Consider the following 18,144-nt stretch of genomic DNA (forward strand, 5'->3'; position numbering starts at 1 on the left):
TAGAAAAATTCTCCAAGCAGCAGTGGCACACCTTTAGACAGGAGGGCATGCGGCTTGGATCGGTGAGTTGTCCTCCCACCCAGGGACTGCTTTAGGACGTCCCACAGTCTCTGTGTCCCCCAATGAGACGAAGGAGAAACATGGATTTTTGTGAGTACTCACCGTAAAATCCTTTTCTCCGAGACGCTCATTGGGGGACACAGCACCCACCCTGATAGCCAGCTGGCTCTTGTTTATTTGATTAATATAATTCCTTGTTTAATGTAGGGTGGTCCTTTTTCAGACATGATTTTCTGTGTTAAGGCTAATTTATTGTTATGTTTTCCTACTGCTTTTGCACTAAACTGGTTTCCGCCCGCTATCGGGGCGAGGGTGTATGCAGCGGAGGAGGAGCTAACTTGTTTTTTGTATACCTAGTGTCAGCCTCCAGACGGCAGTAGCATACACCCACAGTCTCTGTGTCCCCCAATGAGCGTCTCGGAGAAAAGGATTTTACGGTGAGTACACACAAAAATCCATGTTTTCCAATAGTTTGGTCTCTCTCCGTTTCATTGAAGCAGAAATGCCATCTGCGATTAAGTCTCCTCTTTGGGACAAGCAAAATAGCAAGTTCTTCTACTCCCTTATGAAAATGCCAGGAGTTAAATCCTCAGCTTGTAATTTTTTAGTCACGGTAAATAGGTGATTAAGCAATTCCTTCAATTCAGCCACCTGTCCATTGTCCTTCATTTAGGGTTACCTGAGGGTTCGCCATATCGATAAGAAACGGTTTTAGCCAGGATCAAAACTGGGGGGGGCAGAACCTCATACTGTTCCGCAGAATCTCATACTGCACACCTCAGCTGCTGCAGAACCTTATACTGCACACCCCTACACTTGAAAATAAAGCCTGCACCTTAAGATGTGGTGAATGCAGTCTATTTATTCCAACTATCAATTGATGTTGATGTGTTACTGAAGACGAGCAATTCCTGTCCTGGGCGTCCTTTTGGGCAGCTATGAGGTGTACCTGACTGGTGCTAAAAAAAAAAAGGAGTGTTAGTCTGTGTGCTACCCGGCTTTCATTCTTTTTGGTACAGATAAGATATGGATAAATGGATAGATAGAGCAGATTTCTAATCTGCTTTTGCTATTGAAAACATTATCTATGAGCTCAAAAACCTTTCAGGTGATGCGGTTTTTTAAAAAGCTGATCTGCTTTTGCGGCTGAAAACGTATCCTCAAAAAATGCAGCAAAAACGCTGTGTGTGAATGTAGCCTTAGATCAGGAATAGAACAGCCATTTATAGGACATTTCATAACTTTCCCAAATTCCTATGAAAAAATATTCAGCACATTCTGCATTGAACTACTGTACCCAATTTATTATATATTTTAGGAGTCGGACCATTTTATACCGACTCCACCAAAACGAGCTCCATCTTCACAACTCCGACTCCACAGCCCTGAAAAGTACACATATTTAGTATTGTCACGTCTGTAACGACCCGCCCTATAAAACTGTCCCACTAGTTAACCCCTTTAGCGAATCCCTTAAAAAATAAAAAACAAAGCAAAAAATAATGCTTTATTATCATACCACCGAACAAAAAGTGCAATAACGCGCAATCAAAAAGACATATAAATATCCATGGTACCGCTGAAAACGTCATCTTGTCCCACAAAAAACAAGCCGCCACACAGCGTCATCAGTGAAAAAATAAAAAAGTTATAGCTCGCAGAATAAAGCGATGCAAAAATAATTATTTTTTACATAAAATTGTTTTCATTGTATAAAAGCGCCAAAACATCAAAAACGACATAAATGAGGTATCGCTGTAATCATACTGACCCGAAGAATAGAACCGCCTTATCAATTTTACTGCACGCGGAACGGTGTAAACGCACCCCCCAAAAGAAATTCTTGAAATGGTTTTTGTTCATTCTGCGTCCCAAAAATAGAAATAAAAAGCGATCAAAAAATGTCACGTGCCCGAAAATGGTACCAATAAAAACGTCAACTCGTCCAGCTAAAAATAAAACCTCACATGACTCGGTGGGTCAAAATATGGAAAAATTATAGCTTTCAATATGTGGTGATGTAAAAACTATTTTTACAGTAAAAAGCGTTTTTTAGAGTGCGACAGCTGGCAAATATAAAAACCGCCATAAATAGTAAATCAAACCCCCCGTTATCACCCCCTTAGGGAAAAATAATAAAATTAAAAAAATGTATTTATTTCCATTTTTTAGGGTTAGGGCTGAGATTAGGGTTAGGGGTGTGTTGGGGTTAGAATTGGGGGGTTTCCACTGTTTGGGCACATCAGGTGCTCTCCAAACGCAACTTGGCGTCTGATCTCAATTCCAGCCAATTCTGCGTTGAAAAAGTCAAACGGTGCTCCTTCCCTTCCAAGCTCTGCCTTGCGCCCAAACAGTGTTTTACCCCCACATATGGGGTATCAACCTACTCAGGACAAATTGCAAAACAACTTTTGAGGTCCAATTTCTCCTGTTATCCTTAGGAAAATAAAAAATTAGGGGCAAAAATATCATTTTTGTGGAAAAAAAAATATGATTTTTTTATTTTCACGCCTGGGCGTTATAAACTTCTGTAGCACTTGGGGGTTCAAAGTGTTCACCACACATCTAGATAAGTTCCGTGGGGGGTCTAGTTTCCAAAATGGGGTCACTTGTGGGGAGTTTCAACAGTTTAGGCACATCAGAGGCTCTCCAAACGCGACATGACACCCGCAGACCATTTTGCATTCCAAAACGTCACTACTTCCCTTCCGAGCCCCGACGTGTGCCCATACAGTAGTTTTCTCCCACATATGGGGTATCAGCGTACTCAGGACAAATTGGACAACAACTTTTGGGGTCCAATTTCTCCTGTTACCCTTGGAAAAATAAAAAAATTGGGGATTAAAAGATCATATTTGTGGAAAAAATATGATTTTTTTTAGTTTCACGCCCGGGCGTTATAAACTTCTGTGAAGCCCTTGGGGTTTCAAAGTGCTCACCACACATCTAGATAAGTTCCTTTGGGGATCTAGTTTCCAAAATGGTGTCATTTGTGGGGGTTTTTCACTGTTTAGGCACATCAGGGGCTTTCCAAACGCAGCATGGCGTCCGATCCCAATTCCAGACAAAAAAGTCAAATGGCGCTGCTTCCCTTCCGAGCTCTGCCATGCTCCCAAATAGTGGTTTACCCCCACATGTGGGGTATCGGCGTACTCAGGACAAACTGCACAATAAGTTATAGGGTCTTGTTACTTTTGGGAAAATAAAAATTGGGGGTGAACAGATCATTTTTGTGGAAAAAATGTGATTTTTTTTAATTTTACGACTGTACGTTATAAACTTCTGTGAAGCCCTGGGAGGTTCAAACTTCTCACCACACATCTAGATAAGTTCCTTAGGGGGTCTAGTTTCCAAATTGGTGTCATTTGTGGGGGGTTTCCACTGTTTTGGCACATCATGGGCTTTCCAAACGCGACATGGCGTCCGATCTCAATTCCAGCCATAAAAGTCAAATGGCGCTGCTTCCCTTCCGAGCTCTGCCATGCGCCCAAATAGTGGTTTACCCACACATATGGGGTATCAGCGTACTCAGGACAAATTGCACAAATAACTTTTGGGGTCCTGTTACCCTTGGAAATATAAAAATTGAGGGTGAAAAGATCATTTTTGTGGAAAAAATGTGCTTTTTTTAATTGTACGGCTGTACGTTATAAACTTCTGTGAAGCCCTTGGGGGTTCAAAGTTCTCACCACATATCTAGATTCTCCAAACGTGACATGGCGTCCGATCTGAATTCCAGCCAATTTTGCATTGAAAAAGTGAAACGTCGCTCCTTCCCTTCTGAGCTCTGCCATGCGCCGAAACAGTGGTTCCCCCCCGCATATCAGGTATCAGCGTACTCAGGAAAAATTGCACAATAACTTTTGCAGTCCAATTTCTCCTGTTACCCTTGGTAAAATAAAAAAAATTGTACCTGAAGTAATTTTTTTTGTGAAAAAAAGTTAAATGTTCATTTTTTTTAAAGCATTCAAAAAATTCTTGTGAAGCACCTGAAGGTTTAATAAACTTCTTGAATGTGGTTTTGAGCACCTTGAGGGGTGCAGTTTTTAGAATGGTGTCACTTTTGGGGATTTTCTATCATATAGACCCCTCAAAGTGACTTCAAATGTGATGTGGTCCGTAAAAATAAAATGGTGTTGTAAAAATGAGAAATCGCTGGTCAACTTTTAACCCTTATAACTTCCTAAAAAAAAAAAAATGTTGGTTCCAATATTGTGCTGATGTAAAGCAGACATGTGGGAAATGTATTTTTGTGACATATCTCTGTGATTTAAGGGCATCAAAATTAAAACTTTGAAAATTGCAAAAATTTTAAAATTTTCGAGATATTTCCGTCTTTTTCATAAATAAACGCAAGTCATATCGAAAGAAATTTTACCACTAACATGAAGTACAATATGTCACGAAAAAATAGTCTCAGAATCAGTGAGATCCGTTAAAGCGTTCCAAAGTTATAACCTCATAAAGTGACATTGGTCAGAATTGTAAAAATTGGCCTGGTCATTAAGCTGTAAATTGGCTCCGTCACTAAGGGGTTAATACACTTTTTGACTATTTACATTGTATCTATTACTTGCATACTATTTATGATCTTATTTGATCTCTTCTGTTTTTGTCCTATATAGTTGGTATTTGCCATTGATTGGATGCTTGATTCATATATTTATATATATGCATTATGGCCAAATTGGTCCTTTATCTTTCATACAGTTTTGTACTATCCACACAGCGTTTGCTTTGTATTCGCTTTATTTATTGTGCTGATGTAAAGTAAACGTATGTGAAATGTTACTTATTAAGTTTTTTGTGTGCCGTATCTCTGTGATTTAAGGGCATAAAAATTCAAAGTTGGAAAATTTTCAAAATTTTCTCCAAATTTCCGTTTTTTTTTCACAAATAAACGCAAGTTATTTGAATGAAATGTTACCACTAACATGAAGTGCAATATGTCACGAGAAAACATTGTCAGAATCAGTGGGATCCATGGAAGCGTTTCAGAGTTATCTCATAAAGGGACAGTGGTCAGAATTGTAAAAATTGGCCCGGTCATGAACGTGCAAACCACCCTTGGGGGTAAAGGGGTTAAAGTATACGATATCCTTGTCATTTTCACTACATATTTATGAACAAAACTCATTTTACTTTTTGAAGTTTTTCCACATTTCTCAGCGCTTTACATGGTAAAGTGAATGGTGTAATTCAAAGGTACTACTCGTCCTATAATAAAAAACAAGCCCTCAATGTGGTTATTTCGATGCTGGAAAAAATGGCTCTTAATCAAATTTTCATTTCTCTCTCGCTTCATTGGGGGACACAGGAAACCATGGGTGTATGCTGCTGCTACTATGAGGTTGACACTATGCAAAAATAGTTAGCTCCTCCCCAGCAGTATACACCAACCAACTGGCTGAAAGCTATTCAGTTTTAGCTTATTGTCAGTAGGAGGTGGACACGGGCTGCTCTCAGCCCCATATCTACCTTTAGGTTTTGTTGTTTTTTGTTAATGATGCCTATTTTACAGATCCAGCTTGTGATTCGAGCGACGGAGTGTAACTGCTCACTCCGTTCTCCCCCCTAGAGACCGGCAGCACAGTGTGGGAATGCATCACTACTGTACCCTCGTGTCTACCAGGCAGGACCCCATGCCTCCTAACACTTCAAGCGTTTGGGGCATCCGCAAGACCGAAGATGAGGACCGGTCCTCGACACTTCCCCCCTACACCGCCCGCTCTCAATAGTCGGTCGCTCAGGGGAGAAAAAAGATGCAGACTGGTCCTTGCCACTATCCGCCTACGCTGCCCGCCCTCCGAAGCCTGTCGCTCAGGGGAGGAAGACGGAATTGTTAACCGACGGCTACCCAGTGGCCCCGAGGTATAACCACAGATTTGTCTTGCAGCGCCACATCTGCGAAGAGGGATATGGGATTCTTCAGAACAAGTATGAATGTGGCAGCGAGGGGCTCCTTTAAAAAAAAAAAAAATTCTATCTATCTATATATATTTTTACGTTCCGAAGGTCCTGACCAGAGGGGGGAGTACGTCCATGGGGTTTCCGCTTGATATTGCCTCTTTCCGGTCCCATCCCTCGCCCATCCGGCGATCTGCAGGGCCTACCAGTCTTCCCATGAGCCCCCCCACTACTCGCAATGAGAGTGCGCCCCCTCCTGAGTGGGTGACATCTCTTTCTCAGTCGGTAGCTGGCCTAACCAAGGTATCTCACACTTTGGTCTTGGTTTTGGAACAACTTGTTAATCCTGCACCTGCTAGCAGGTCTCAGCTACCCCCCTCTACTGCGTCGGATATTAACCCCTCCCATACCCAAAGGGATTCCCCTCGTAGGAAGTCCAGATCTTCAAAAAAGCGTGCCTGCATTGCCTTACTGTACAGCTCATCATCTCCATCACCGCCTTCCAGGGCACCTGCTTCCCCTGTCCCTCCATCGGACGCTCCAGAGACGCTAGAGTTAGACCCTCATTCTGAGTCAGATTCTGATCTGGACTCAGCACAGGCCTCAAAACCAGGGCTGTGGAGTCGGAGTCGTGGAGTCGGAGTCGGAGCTCATTTTGGTGGAGTCGGAGTTGGAGTCGGTATAAAATGGACCGACTCCGACTCCTAAAATATATAATAAATTGGGTACAGTAATTCAATGCAGGATGTGCTGAATATTTTTTCATAGGAGTTTGGGAAAGTTATGAAATGTCCTATAAATGGCTGTTCTATTCCTGATCCAAGGCTACATTCACACACAGCGTTTTTCCTGTGTTTTTTGAGGATACGTTTTTCAGCTGCAAAAGCTGATCATCTTTTTAAAAAACCGCATCACCTGAAAGGTTTTTGAGCTCATAGATAATGTTTTCAATAGCAAAAGCAGATTAGAAATCTGCTCTATCTATATATCCATTTATCCATATCTGTCTATCCTTATCGTATCTGTACCAAAAAGAATGAAAACCGGGTAGTACACCAATATATATTCTGTTCTATCTAAATATCTTGATTATTGGATCATAAAAATGATTAAATGTCTGAGGTTCACATTGTACTACAATAAATTTTTCACTTAAATATAAGCAATATGTGTCGGAGTCGGAGTCGGAGTCGTGGAGTCGGAGTCGGAGTAAGGGAAATTGAGGAGTCGGAGTCGCAGGTTTGGCTTACCGACTCCACAGCCCTGCTCAAAACTACGTGACACGGTGGATAGTTTGATTGTCGCTGTTAATGAGACTCTTGATATTAAAGACCCTGTGTTCTCTCCTGAACAGACTGCGTCTTTCAGGAATACGAAGCGCCCTACCCGTATCTTTGCCAACCACGAGGAGTTCAACAGGACCTTCGCGGTGGAATGGCAGCACCCAGAGCAGCACGGTGGCTCAGTGGATAGCACTGCAGTCTTGCAGCACTGGAGTCCTGGATTCGAATCCCACCACGGACAACATCTGCAAGGAATTTGTATGTTCTCCCTGTGTTTGCGTGGGTTTCCTCCCACATTCCAAAGACATACTGATAGGGAATTTAGATTGTGAGCCCCATTGGGGACAGTGATGGTAAAGTGTGCAAACTGTAAAGCGCTGCGGAATATGTTGGCGCTATATAAAAGTAAATATTATTATTAAGAAGATGCATGAGTGTCCTATATTCTTTTCAACCTGACCTGCTTAACAAGTGGGCAGTGTCTACTTCGGTGGACCCTCTGGTCTCCAGGCTGGCCACAAAAACCATACTCCCTCTGTCTGACAGATCCTCTCTAAAGCAACCCTCTAACAGACACATCGAGTCTCTGGCTAAGCTCACCTTCGAGGCCACAGGCTCTTCCCTCTGCCCGTCTTTCACCGCCACCTGGGTGGCTAAGGCAGTCTCCGCATGGGCAAAGCATCTCCGCCGAGGTATAGTCGCCGGGGCCCCAGTCGACGACCTAGTTGATCTGGCGGACCAGATCGACCACGCGGGTAAATACCTTGTATCCGCGTCTCTGGATGCAGCCGCCTGCTCAGCCATAGCAGCTGGCAACATCGTCGTGATCCGCAGGGTCCTGTGTCTTAAGGCCTGGAACACTGACTCTGACTGCATCAAAGAAGTCCCTCACAAGCCTTCCCTTCCACGGTTCTCGCCTATTCGGAGAACAGCTGGACAAGATAATCTCCAACGCTACGGGAGGGAAAAGTACGCTTCTACCACAACAGAGGGTCAAGCGTACGCCCCATTGCACTTTTCCTTTTCGGTCCTTTCGGAGGTTCCAACCACAGAGCAACCCACAACAAGACAGATCCCCTGTGTGTCAACAAAGGAAAGGACCCTCCTTTAAGCCAGACCCGACCTGGCACTCAATACCTACCCAGCGCCGGCCCCCCAGGTCAGGCACCAACAGGGTTTCATCTGCATGACAGGGCGCCCCCACCTGGGAATCCTCCTAAGGTGGGTGGTCGTCTCCTTTAGTTTCGGGACGAGTGGCTGTCCGTAGTCGACGACACCTGGGTATGAGACGTCTCCTACGGTTACAAGATAGAGTTTTCTACTCTTCCTTGATCTTGTTTTTTCGTGTCCCGTCCACCAAGAGACACCTCTCTCATTCCGGGGTTTTTCAAGGCTGTCGACTCTCTTCCAAACCGGCGTCATCGTCTCCGATCCCATATGAGAGCGCTTCTCGGGTTTTTATTCCAACCGGTTTGTGGTTCCGAAGAAGGATGGCTCAGTTCGTCCCATTCTGGATCTCAAGCTCCTGAACAGATATGTACGCCTTCGTCACTTCAGGATGGCGTCCCTTCGATCCGTGATAGCCTCCATGAAACCAGGGGAATTCCTCTGTTCAGTGGACATTCAAGATGCCTACCTACACATTCCCATCTTTCCCCCGCACCAGAGATTCCTTCTTTTTGCCATTCAGGGGTTCACTTCCAATTCACGGCACTGCCGTTCAGCTTAGCCGCCGCCTCCAGAGTTTTTACTAAGGTGATGGCGACAGCTATTCTCTGCAGCAGAGGCATTCTCGCCATTCCATATTTAGACGACATCCTCATCAAGGCCACACCCCCTGTGGCATGTCAGGAGAGTCTGCAGATCACCCTGGACACTCTCACTCAGCTGGGCTGGATAGTCAACACTGCAAAGTCCACTCTGTCCCCGGTCCAACGCCTGATTTTTCTAGGAATGCTCTTCGACACCACCCAAGCAAAGATCTTCCTACCCAAGGACAAATCCCTGGCTCTCGTATGCGGAGTTCGATCTCTGAGAGGTTGCTCGCCCCTCTCCCTCCTCTTCTGCATGAGTGTGCTAGGCAAAATGGTCGCCTCAAAGGAAGCAGTTCCATTTCACGCCCTCTCCAACTCTTCGTTCTGGCGTGATGGGACAAGTCGATCCGTTCCTTGGATCGAGTGGTCTCAATTTCGTTGCAGATAAAACAGTCCCTGAGATGGTGGGAGCGCTCCCAGTCGATCCGTCTCGGGAAATCCTTCCTCCCCATTCATTGGAAGATAGTCACGACGGATGCCAGTCTTCTCGGCTGGGGAGCAGTTTTCCAGGTCCTGACGGCCCAGGGTCAGTGGTCAGCTCAGGAATCTGCCCTCCCCATCAACATTCTGGAACTCCGAGCAGTATTCCTTTCCCTGGTACATTGGCAGGAACTTCTTCATAGATATCCGATTCGAGTTCAGTCCGACAATGCCACCGCGGTGGCGTACGTCAACCACCAAGGGGGAACTCGAAGTCGGGCAGTGATGTCAGAGTTCGCTCAGATCCTGTCTTGGGCCGAGTGGAATGTTCCAGCGATCTCTGCGGTGCACATACCAGGGGTCAAAAGCTGGGTGGCAGACTTTCTCAGCCGAGAAGGGCTGGCCGCGGGCGAATGGTCTCTGAAACAGTCAGTTTTCCATAGAATCTGTCTCAGGTGGGGGACTCCAGATGTCGACCAAATGACGTCCAGGCTCAACCACAAGGTTCCGCAGTTTGTGTCCAGATGTCGCGACCCACTAGCAATCGGTCTCAATGCACTAGCGATATATTGGGCACAGTTCTCCCTTCCGTACCTATTTCCACCTCTACCGCTACTCCCCAGAATAGTGAAAAAGATAAAAGCGGAAGGAATTCCCGTGATTCTCATCACCCCGGATTGGCCATGAAGACCCTGGTACGCAGAGTTAGTCAACCTCGCAGTGCACACGCCATGGAGACTTCCGGATCGCAAGGACCTTTTGTCACAGGGGCCCCTCTTCCACTAGAGTTCTCAATCACTCAATTTAATGGCATGGCTGTTGAAGCCGCAGTGTTAAAATCAGCGGGGTTCTCCGACCAGGTCATACAAACTATGATTAAGGCGAGGAAGCCTTCGTCTTCCAAAATTTACCACCGAACATGGAAAGCACATTTCCGCTGGTGTGAAGGTCACCAAATCACTCCAATGGTGTTTCATCTCCCATCCATCTTGTCTTTTCTACAATCGGGTCTGGAATCCAGACTGTCTCTTAGTTCCATTAAGGGACAGATTTCGGCTCACTCAGTCCTTTTCCAAAGGAATTTAGCCGTTCACTGACCGCTTAAGACTTTTGTTCAGGGAGTGGCCCACTCCGTTCCCCACTACCAGCCACCAGTGAATCCCCGAGATCTTAATTTGGTACTTAATTTTTTACAGAAGTCTCCATTTGAACCACTGCGTGAGATCTCTTTCACATTCCTTTCCTGGAAGATCTCCTTCCTGGTCACTATCACCTCAATCAGACAGGTTTCTGAGTTGGTAGCGCTCTCCTCTCGTTCTCCTTATCTGATTCTTCATCAGGACAAGGTAGTCCTGCATCCGGTTCCATCCTTTCTTCCCAAGGTGGTGTCCGGTTTTCATCTGAATGAGGACATTGTGCTTCCAACTTTTTGTCCGTCTCTGCCTCACCCCCAAGAGTGGTTGTTGCACAAACTGGACCTTTTGAGAGCTCTACAAGTTTATCTGTCTAGGACTGAGCCTTTCCGGCACTCAGATTCTCTGTTCATTATCCCTGAGGGTCCTCAAAGGGGGCTTCCTGGTCTACCACTGCTCGATGGATCCATTCCACTGTTCTGGAAGCTTACTGTCTAAAAGGAAGAGCACGGCCACTGAGGATTATGACACACTCCACGCATTCGGTGGGAGCCTCCTGGGCAGTCTGCCATCAGGCATCGGCCTCGCAGCTCTGCAAGGCTGCTACATGGGCCTCCGTTCATACCTTACTAAATTATACATGGTTCACAATCATGCTTCTTCTGCTGCGAACCTTGGTAGAAAGGTACTGCAAGCCGCAGTGGCCTGAGCTCTGACTTGAGGGTATTATACTTCTTCCCACCCTTGGGACTGCTTTTGGACGTCCCATGGTTTCCTGTGTCACCCAATGAAGTGAGAGAGAAAACTAGATTTTGAGTACTCACTGCAAAATCTGTTTTCAGAGCCTTCATTGGGGGCAAAGCACCCACCCCTTTTTTCTTGTATCAACTGCTGTTCTTTCTGTTACATTCTCTGCTTCTCCTACTGCTTTTTCACTAACTGAATAGCTTTCTGCCAGTTGTTGGGTATATACTGCTGGGGAGGAGCTAACTCTTTTTTTGCTTAGTGTCAACCTCCTAGTGTCAGCAGCATACACCCATGGTTTCCTGTGTCCCCCCATGAAGGCTCCGAGATTTTTGCACTTTCATTTTTTTTCATTATGAAGAGCATTAAAAATTATTTTTTTAATCAGATGGGTCTTTCTAAGTTGATAATTATTTGTTTTATTCTATTAAATGCTTTTTTTTTTCTCTTCTCTCCAGTGGTTTCCTTCCAAGTCAAGTGGACGAAGATCCACAACTCATGCAATTTCACCCAGGATTTAAGAAGGGAGCGCTGCTTTCTGTGGTAAAATGTTTTCTGGTTTTTTTTTGTTCATTTTTTACACTGAGAATGACTATGCTCATAGCATTGCTGTCAGTCACCTGAAAATGTAAAAGGGTTATCTGTGACCTTTTTTTTTTTTTGGGAGGCTAAGAACTTGCCTGCTTCTTGTAACATCACGTTGACAGAGCAGCTACTATTCTTACGGTCTGCTCAGTCAACGAGTTGTCACTGCTGATGTCATGCTGATTGACAATCGGCTTCCCTAAGTTTGGCAGCAGAGAACCAGCTGTCAATTAGCATGATGTGAGCAATGTTGTCCCATCAATAGAGAAGACTGACGTGACGTCACAGGAAGCCAGAGAGGTCTGTGACTCTTCTGAGCCGAAAGAGATAGTCGCAGGGCACAACATTCAGGTAGTTGCTAACTACTGGTAAGTTCTTAGCTCCATAGAAGAAAAACAAGAGTCCTGGATAACCCCTTTAACATGTGCACTATTCATTGCTTTTGTCAAATACACTTGAGACTATAGATTTGATAACTTTTTTGTGACAATATTTAGATCAGCGCTGAATATTGTTTTTGCAATATTCGCTAAACACAGCCAAATATCATTGAGGTCAATGGAAGTAGAAATTAATATATAATAATAATAAATATGTTTGGAAACGATCATCAAACATAAATTTGGCACGAATATGGCAAATTCGTATTCGACGACTGAATCCGAACATATTCGCTCAACTCTAGATATAACACCTATAGAAAAATATGGCATACTCTAGTGTTCTAATAGCTGGTTCTGTTCTGCACAAATTAAAGTTTAAATATGCTAATTAGGTGCTCCATGTATCCCTGGTATGGCCAAGAGCCTAAGTTCACTGTTCCCACTTGTGGTCTTGCATGTCTCTGCCTCCCTCACTGGTGATTGATGAAACCTCAGGTAAGTCAATGCGGTCAGAGAGGGAGACGGGGCATGCAAAACAAACTAATAGTGCAATTCAAAAGGAATAAACTGCATAAATCAATAGTAAAGGTGATTAAAAGAAACCTTGTCATCTATCTTATCCGAGAAATCTGTTTCCTTCCCCCTTATCAGACACTTAATTCCCCCCATGCCCTGCTTCCTTGACTCACTGTCCAATGTGAAAAAGCATCTCCTGTCCTTCAGAGGAGACAGACAGCAGGTGACATAGCCCGTTATATTGTATGGAGGGGGAGGAGGAATGAGAAACAGAAAAACATGGTGCAGAGCTCGGTAACAAACGGTTTACCTCAATCAAAGCTGATTCAGATTAACACAGTTGAGCTGTGCTGTATAGTGTCCTTCTGCTGCTGCAGTTTGTGTTAGGTGAAAAGTGAATGTAGAGTAGGAATCCCTCAATGTGCTGTTTATTGGAGAGATCACTGCAGCTCCTCTCCTCCCCAAGCTTAAAGTAGATAGAGTATGGAGAGGGGAAAACTGGTGGGAATGCAGGATACAAGTCACATAATGACCACAAATTGTGCTATTACTCATAAGCACACACAATGACACCTAATTCTAATTAATTACTTGAAAGACGTTACCGTTATTTTTTGGACTATAAGACGCACCGGACCATAAGAGACACACCTAGGTTTTAGAGGAGGAAATTAGGAAAAATAAATTTAAGCAAAAATGTGGTAAATTCTGTACTTAATATCCCCTATCCTGGTATTATATGGTCCCCTCATCCCCACCCTGTTATGCATGGCCCCCTCATCCCCATCTTGGTAGGCATGGCCCCCTCATCCCTATCCTGGTAGGCATGGCCTCCTCATCCCTATCCTGGTAGGCATGGCCCCCCTCATCCCTATCCTGGTAGGCATGGCCCCCCTCATCCCTGTCCTAGTAGGCATGGCTCCCTCATCCTTATTCTGGTATGCAGGAACCCTATCTCGTCCTAGTATGCATGGCCCCATCCTTATAATTGGCCCCCACCCTATCCTGGTATGCATGACCCCATCAGAAAACATTAAAAAGCAAACCTTTACACTTACCTTCCTGCACTCCCTCACAGCATCCTGCTCCGGTGCCAGAAACTGCTTTATGCTTGTAAGCAGCGCATAGCAGGGACGTCATGTGCTGCTCACAAGCAGAGCACAGCTGCCGTAATACTCACCAGAACTGTGCGCACAGAGAGCAGTGAGTATTCATTGCTCTTCAGTAGCGTGCAGTGTCAGCCACCGGCAGTAATGTGTTCCGCTACTTAAGAGAAATGAATATCCTGAATATTGTCTTAAGTAGCGGCACACGTGACCGCTGAAAGCAGCAGGAAGCCGGTGGCTGACACTGTGCGCTACTGAAGGTCAATGGGCACTCTGTACTCGCACAGTCCCGGCGAGTATTACGGCACCGGAGCAGGACGCTGTGCGGGAGCACAGGAAGGTAAGTATAATGGTTTGGGTTTTTTTTTTAAATGTTTTCTGATGCGGCAATGCATAGCAGGACTGGGACGGGGCCCTGCAGTTGCTGGCACCAGAGCAGGATGCTGCGAGGGAGCACTGGGTAGGTAAGGTGTATTGGTTTGTTTTTGTTAATGTTTTCTGAAGGGGCCATGCATACCACCGTTATTAACCATATAACTTCGACCGCAAAAAAAAAAAAAAAAGTTCAATGCGCCATTTAATTTCTCTCTCCTCTGATGTGATCGCACATCAGAGGAGAGAGAAATAGGGTCCCTGATTCCCCCCCCCGGTACCTCCCAGTGGTCCTCAGCTCGCGTGCTTCCCCTCCATGGGCGCCGCCATCTTTTTCCGGGAAGAAAATGGTGGGCGCATGCGCATCCGCCGAGATCTGCCGGACAGCACCCGGCAAGATTGCATTAATTCATTCAAGGTACATTTTGATCACAGTGATAAGCCCTATCTGTGATCAAAATGAAAAATAGTAAATAAATCCCCCCTTTATCACCCCCTTAATCAAAATAAAAAAAACCAGTAAATAAATTCCCCCTTTATCACCCCCTTAGTTAGGGAAAAATAATGAAATAAAGAAAATTATATTTATTTTCATTTTTCCATTAGGGTTAGAGTTAGGCTAAAGTTAGGGTTGGAATTAGGGTTAGCGGTGTGTTGGGGTTAGGGTTATGGTTAGGGTTGGGGATTAGAGTTATGGGTGTGTTGGGGTTAGGGTTGAGTTAGAATTGAGAGGTTTACACTATTTAGGCACATCTGGGGTCTCCAGACACGACATGGCGCCACCATTGATTCCAGTCAATTTTGCGTTCTAAAGGTCAAACCATGCTCCCTCCCTTCCGAGCCCTGACGTGTGCCCAAACAGTGGTTTACCCCAACAAATGGGGCATCAGCGTACTCAGGACAAATTGCACACCAACTTTGGGGGTCTCATTTCTCCTGTTACCCTTGGGAAAATAAAATATTGGGGGCTAAAAAAATCATTTTTGTGGGAAAAAAAAAGGATTTTTTTATTTTCACGGCTCTGCGTTATAAACTTCTGTGAAGCACTTAGGGGTTCAAAGTGCTCACTACACATCTAGATAAGCTTCTTGGGGGGTCTAGTTTCCAAAATGGAGTCACTTGTGGGGGGTTTCTACTGTTTAGGCACATCAGGGGCTCTGCAAACGCAACATGACGCCCGCAGACCATTCCATCAAAGACTGCATTCCAAAACTGCGCTCCTTCCCTTCCAAGCTCTGCTGTGAGCACAAACAGTGGTTTACCCCTACGTTTGGGGTATCAGCGTATTCAGGAGAAATTGCACAACAAATCTTGTGGTTCATTTTCTCTTTTTACACTTGTGAAAATAAAAAAATTGGTTCTGAAGTAAAATGTTTGTAAAAAAAAAAGTTAAATGTTAATTTTTTTCTTTCTCATTGCTTCAGTTCCTGTGAAGCACATAAAGGGTTAATTAACTTCTTAAATGTGGTTTTGAGCACCTTGAGGGGTGCAGTTTTTACAGTGGTGTCACTTTTGGGTATTTTCTGTCATATAGACCTCTCAAAGTGACTTCAAATGTCATGTGGTCCGTAAAAAAAAATGGTTTTGTAAATTTTGTTGTAAAAATGCTGGTCAACTTTTAACCCTTATAACTTCCTAACAAAAAAAATATTTTGTTTCCAAAATTGTGCTGTTGTAGACACCTGGGAAATGTTATTTATTAAGTATTTTGTGTGACATCACTCTCTGATTCAAGGGCATAAAAATTAAAAGTTTAAAAATTGCAAAATTTTAATTTTTTTTGCCATATTTTCATTTTTTCCATAAACGCAAGTCATATTGAAGAAATTTTACCACTAACATGAAGTACAATATGTCATGAAGAAACAATCTCAGAATCAGCGGGACCTATTAAAGCAAAGTTATTACCTCATAAAGTGACAGTGGTCAGAATTGTAAAAATTGACCTGATCATTAAGCTGCAAATTGGCTGAGTCACTAAGGGGTTAAACTTCTTTTTTGTTAGAACACTAAAGGCCCAATTCATCATTTGTAGTTTTTTTTTTAAGTCCCTTTTTTTTTGTTTTGTTGTATTCTTTGATGTTTTTTCATCAAAATGGTGCAAACGGTTCATGAATTTATCACGAAATTAAAGCCAAAAATGAAGAGCACTTTTTAATCGCTTTTGCATCTTTTAAATTTAAATTCAAACAAGAAAAATTATAGCCAGCTCACCCAGTTAGACGTCCTTAGTGGTTCTGCTCACTGCCAGGAAGCCGCACGGAGTTGTAATGGGAGAGGCACACCCATGTTCTGCCACATGGAACTATTTTAAAAGATATAAATAAAATGGATTTTATGGCCAAGTAGGAAGCATCCGCTGGAATTATTTGCTGGTTTTTGTTTTAAATTTAAAGTTGCATGTTCTGCTAATGTCACAAAATGTGCATAATTTTTATTTATTTCGTAAAGCTGAAAATGATTAGGAGAAAATATCTGGCACCTTTAAGCCACAGTGGTGGAATAAAAAATATATGATAATCACAGAATGCTTATACTGTCAGTTTAGGCTGGTGGACGGATAGATAGAATGGACGGTGTATAGTTTTTATGTTTTATTGCTCCTTGTCCTGACTCTTCTTTCTGTGCAGCTGTGGAGTTCTGGACGCCTCACCCACGTTCCCTTCTACTTTATAAATGCACAGTTTCCACGCTTCTCACCTGAAACTGGCACTGTTGTAGCTGGAGACACAAGCAGCGCCACTACCATACGGTCACTATTCACAGAGACATAAACCTGGCAGCATGCAGTGTGAACTGCATCCTGTACTGCGGAGGTGGACTTCGTGTATCTGATTGTCACCGTTCTTAACTGGACACATTGTGGGACAGCAGGTCTTCAGCAGCAAACGTGATACTTTTCTGCTTAGATATCTGCACTTAGAGGCTGCTTTTCCAAGTCATGGATTCAGAGGAATATCACTCATCCTTGTAGAGCCTCTCTGTCATCTCTTCAGGAAGAAAACACCGAGTTCCTCTGCTCTGTGCCATGTTCTGAATGTGCTGATGTTAGGACGTCTAGATTGTTCTATGTTATGATTAAAATTATTTTTGTTTGTGGGGTCTTTTATATTTGCTTCTCGTTGCCGTGATGTATATTTCCAGGTGGTAATACACTTGCATTCAAACAAATTCTATAATCTCTATTAGGAAACCCGTACAACAATTCTTTGCCTACACTGTTAGTAAAAGTAGTAGATGTGGCATAAAATGCACAAGATGGGTATTTGTTCCCTACTCTTCACCGACAATGTCAGGTGCAAATAAAGCTCTAAAATCTTTTCCATGGTTCCTGTGAACCCCCATTGAAGCACATGAGAAAGTTCATTTTAATGTCCTTAGACAACTCTAATGGTGATGTAGATGCTGACTAGTAAAAAGAACATCTTTGTGCCACCAACAGTACAGCTTTACCCAGAAAACAATTGTTTTAATCATATGTAAATGAATAGAGAAATGTCTACTGGGGGTACGAATAAAATGGAAATGTCCTGTTCTCCTGCCCTGCTCCCTGTGATTGATTGAGACAGGAGGTGGCTGGCACATTCACAGCACATTATAGGCTCTAATATCAGAAAGGTCTTGGAGCATCTGCTGCTTTTTCCTTCCTCAGGTGCGTTTCAGGTCTCAGCCTTTATTAAAACCATTTATTAAATGCCTGTTCGAAACACCGGAACAGGAAATGGGCCGATATTTAAATAGTCCACCACCAACTGAAACGGGCCGATATTCGGAAAGTTCACCCACCATATCCTCCACCAACCGAAGCAGGCCGAAATGTG

At 43.8% G+C, this 18,144-nt stretch overlaps 1 protein-coding gene across 1 annotated transcript in view; it reads left to right on the plus strand.

Moving 5' to 3' along the window:
* The window catches only part of AAAS (aladin WD repeat nucleoporin), a 47,668-nt gene extending 30,236 nt beyond the window's left edge, over nt 1-17,432 (plus strand). Inside the window, exons 16-17 of the mRNA XM_073546194.1 lie at nt 11,820-11,904; nt 16,954-17,432. Coding sequence (XP_073402295.1) covers nt 11,820-11,904; nt 16,954-17,097 — 229 coding nt within the window. The 3' untranslated portion in view covers nt 17,098-17,432. The remainder of the gene's footprint in view (nt 1-11,819; nt 11,905-16,953) is intronic.
* The last annotated feature ends 712 nt before the right edge of the window (nt 17,433-18,144 follow it).

Source organism: Dendrobates tinctorius, unplaced genomic scaffold (assembly GCF_039654945.1).
Source record: "Dendrobates tinctorius isolate UK_male_01 unplaced genomic scaffold, ASM3965494v1 ptg000145l, whole genome shotgun sequence".
Taxonomy (NCBI): Eukaryota; Metazoa; Chordata; class Amphibia; order Anura; family Dendrobatidae; genus Dendrobates; species Dendrobates tinctorius.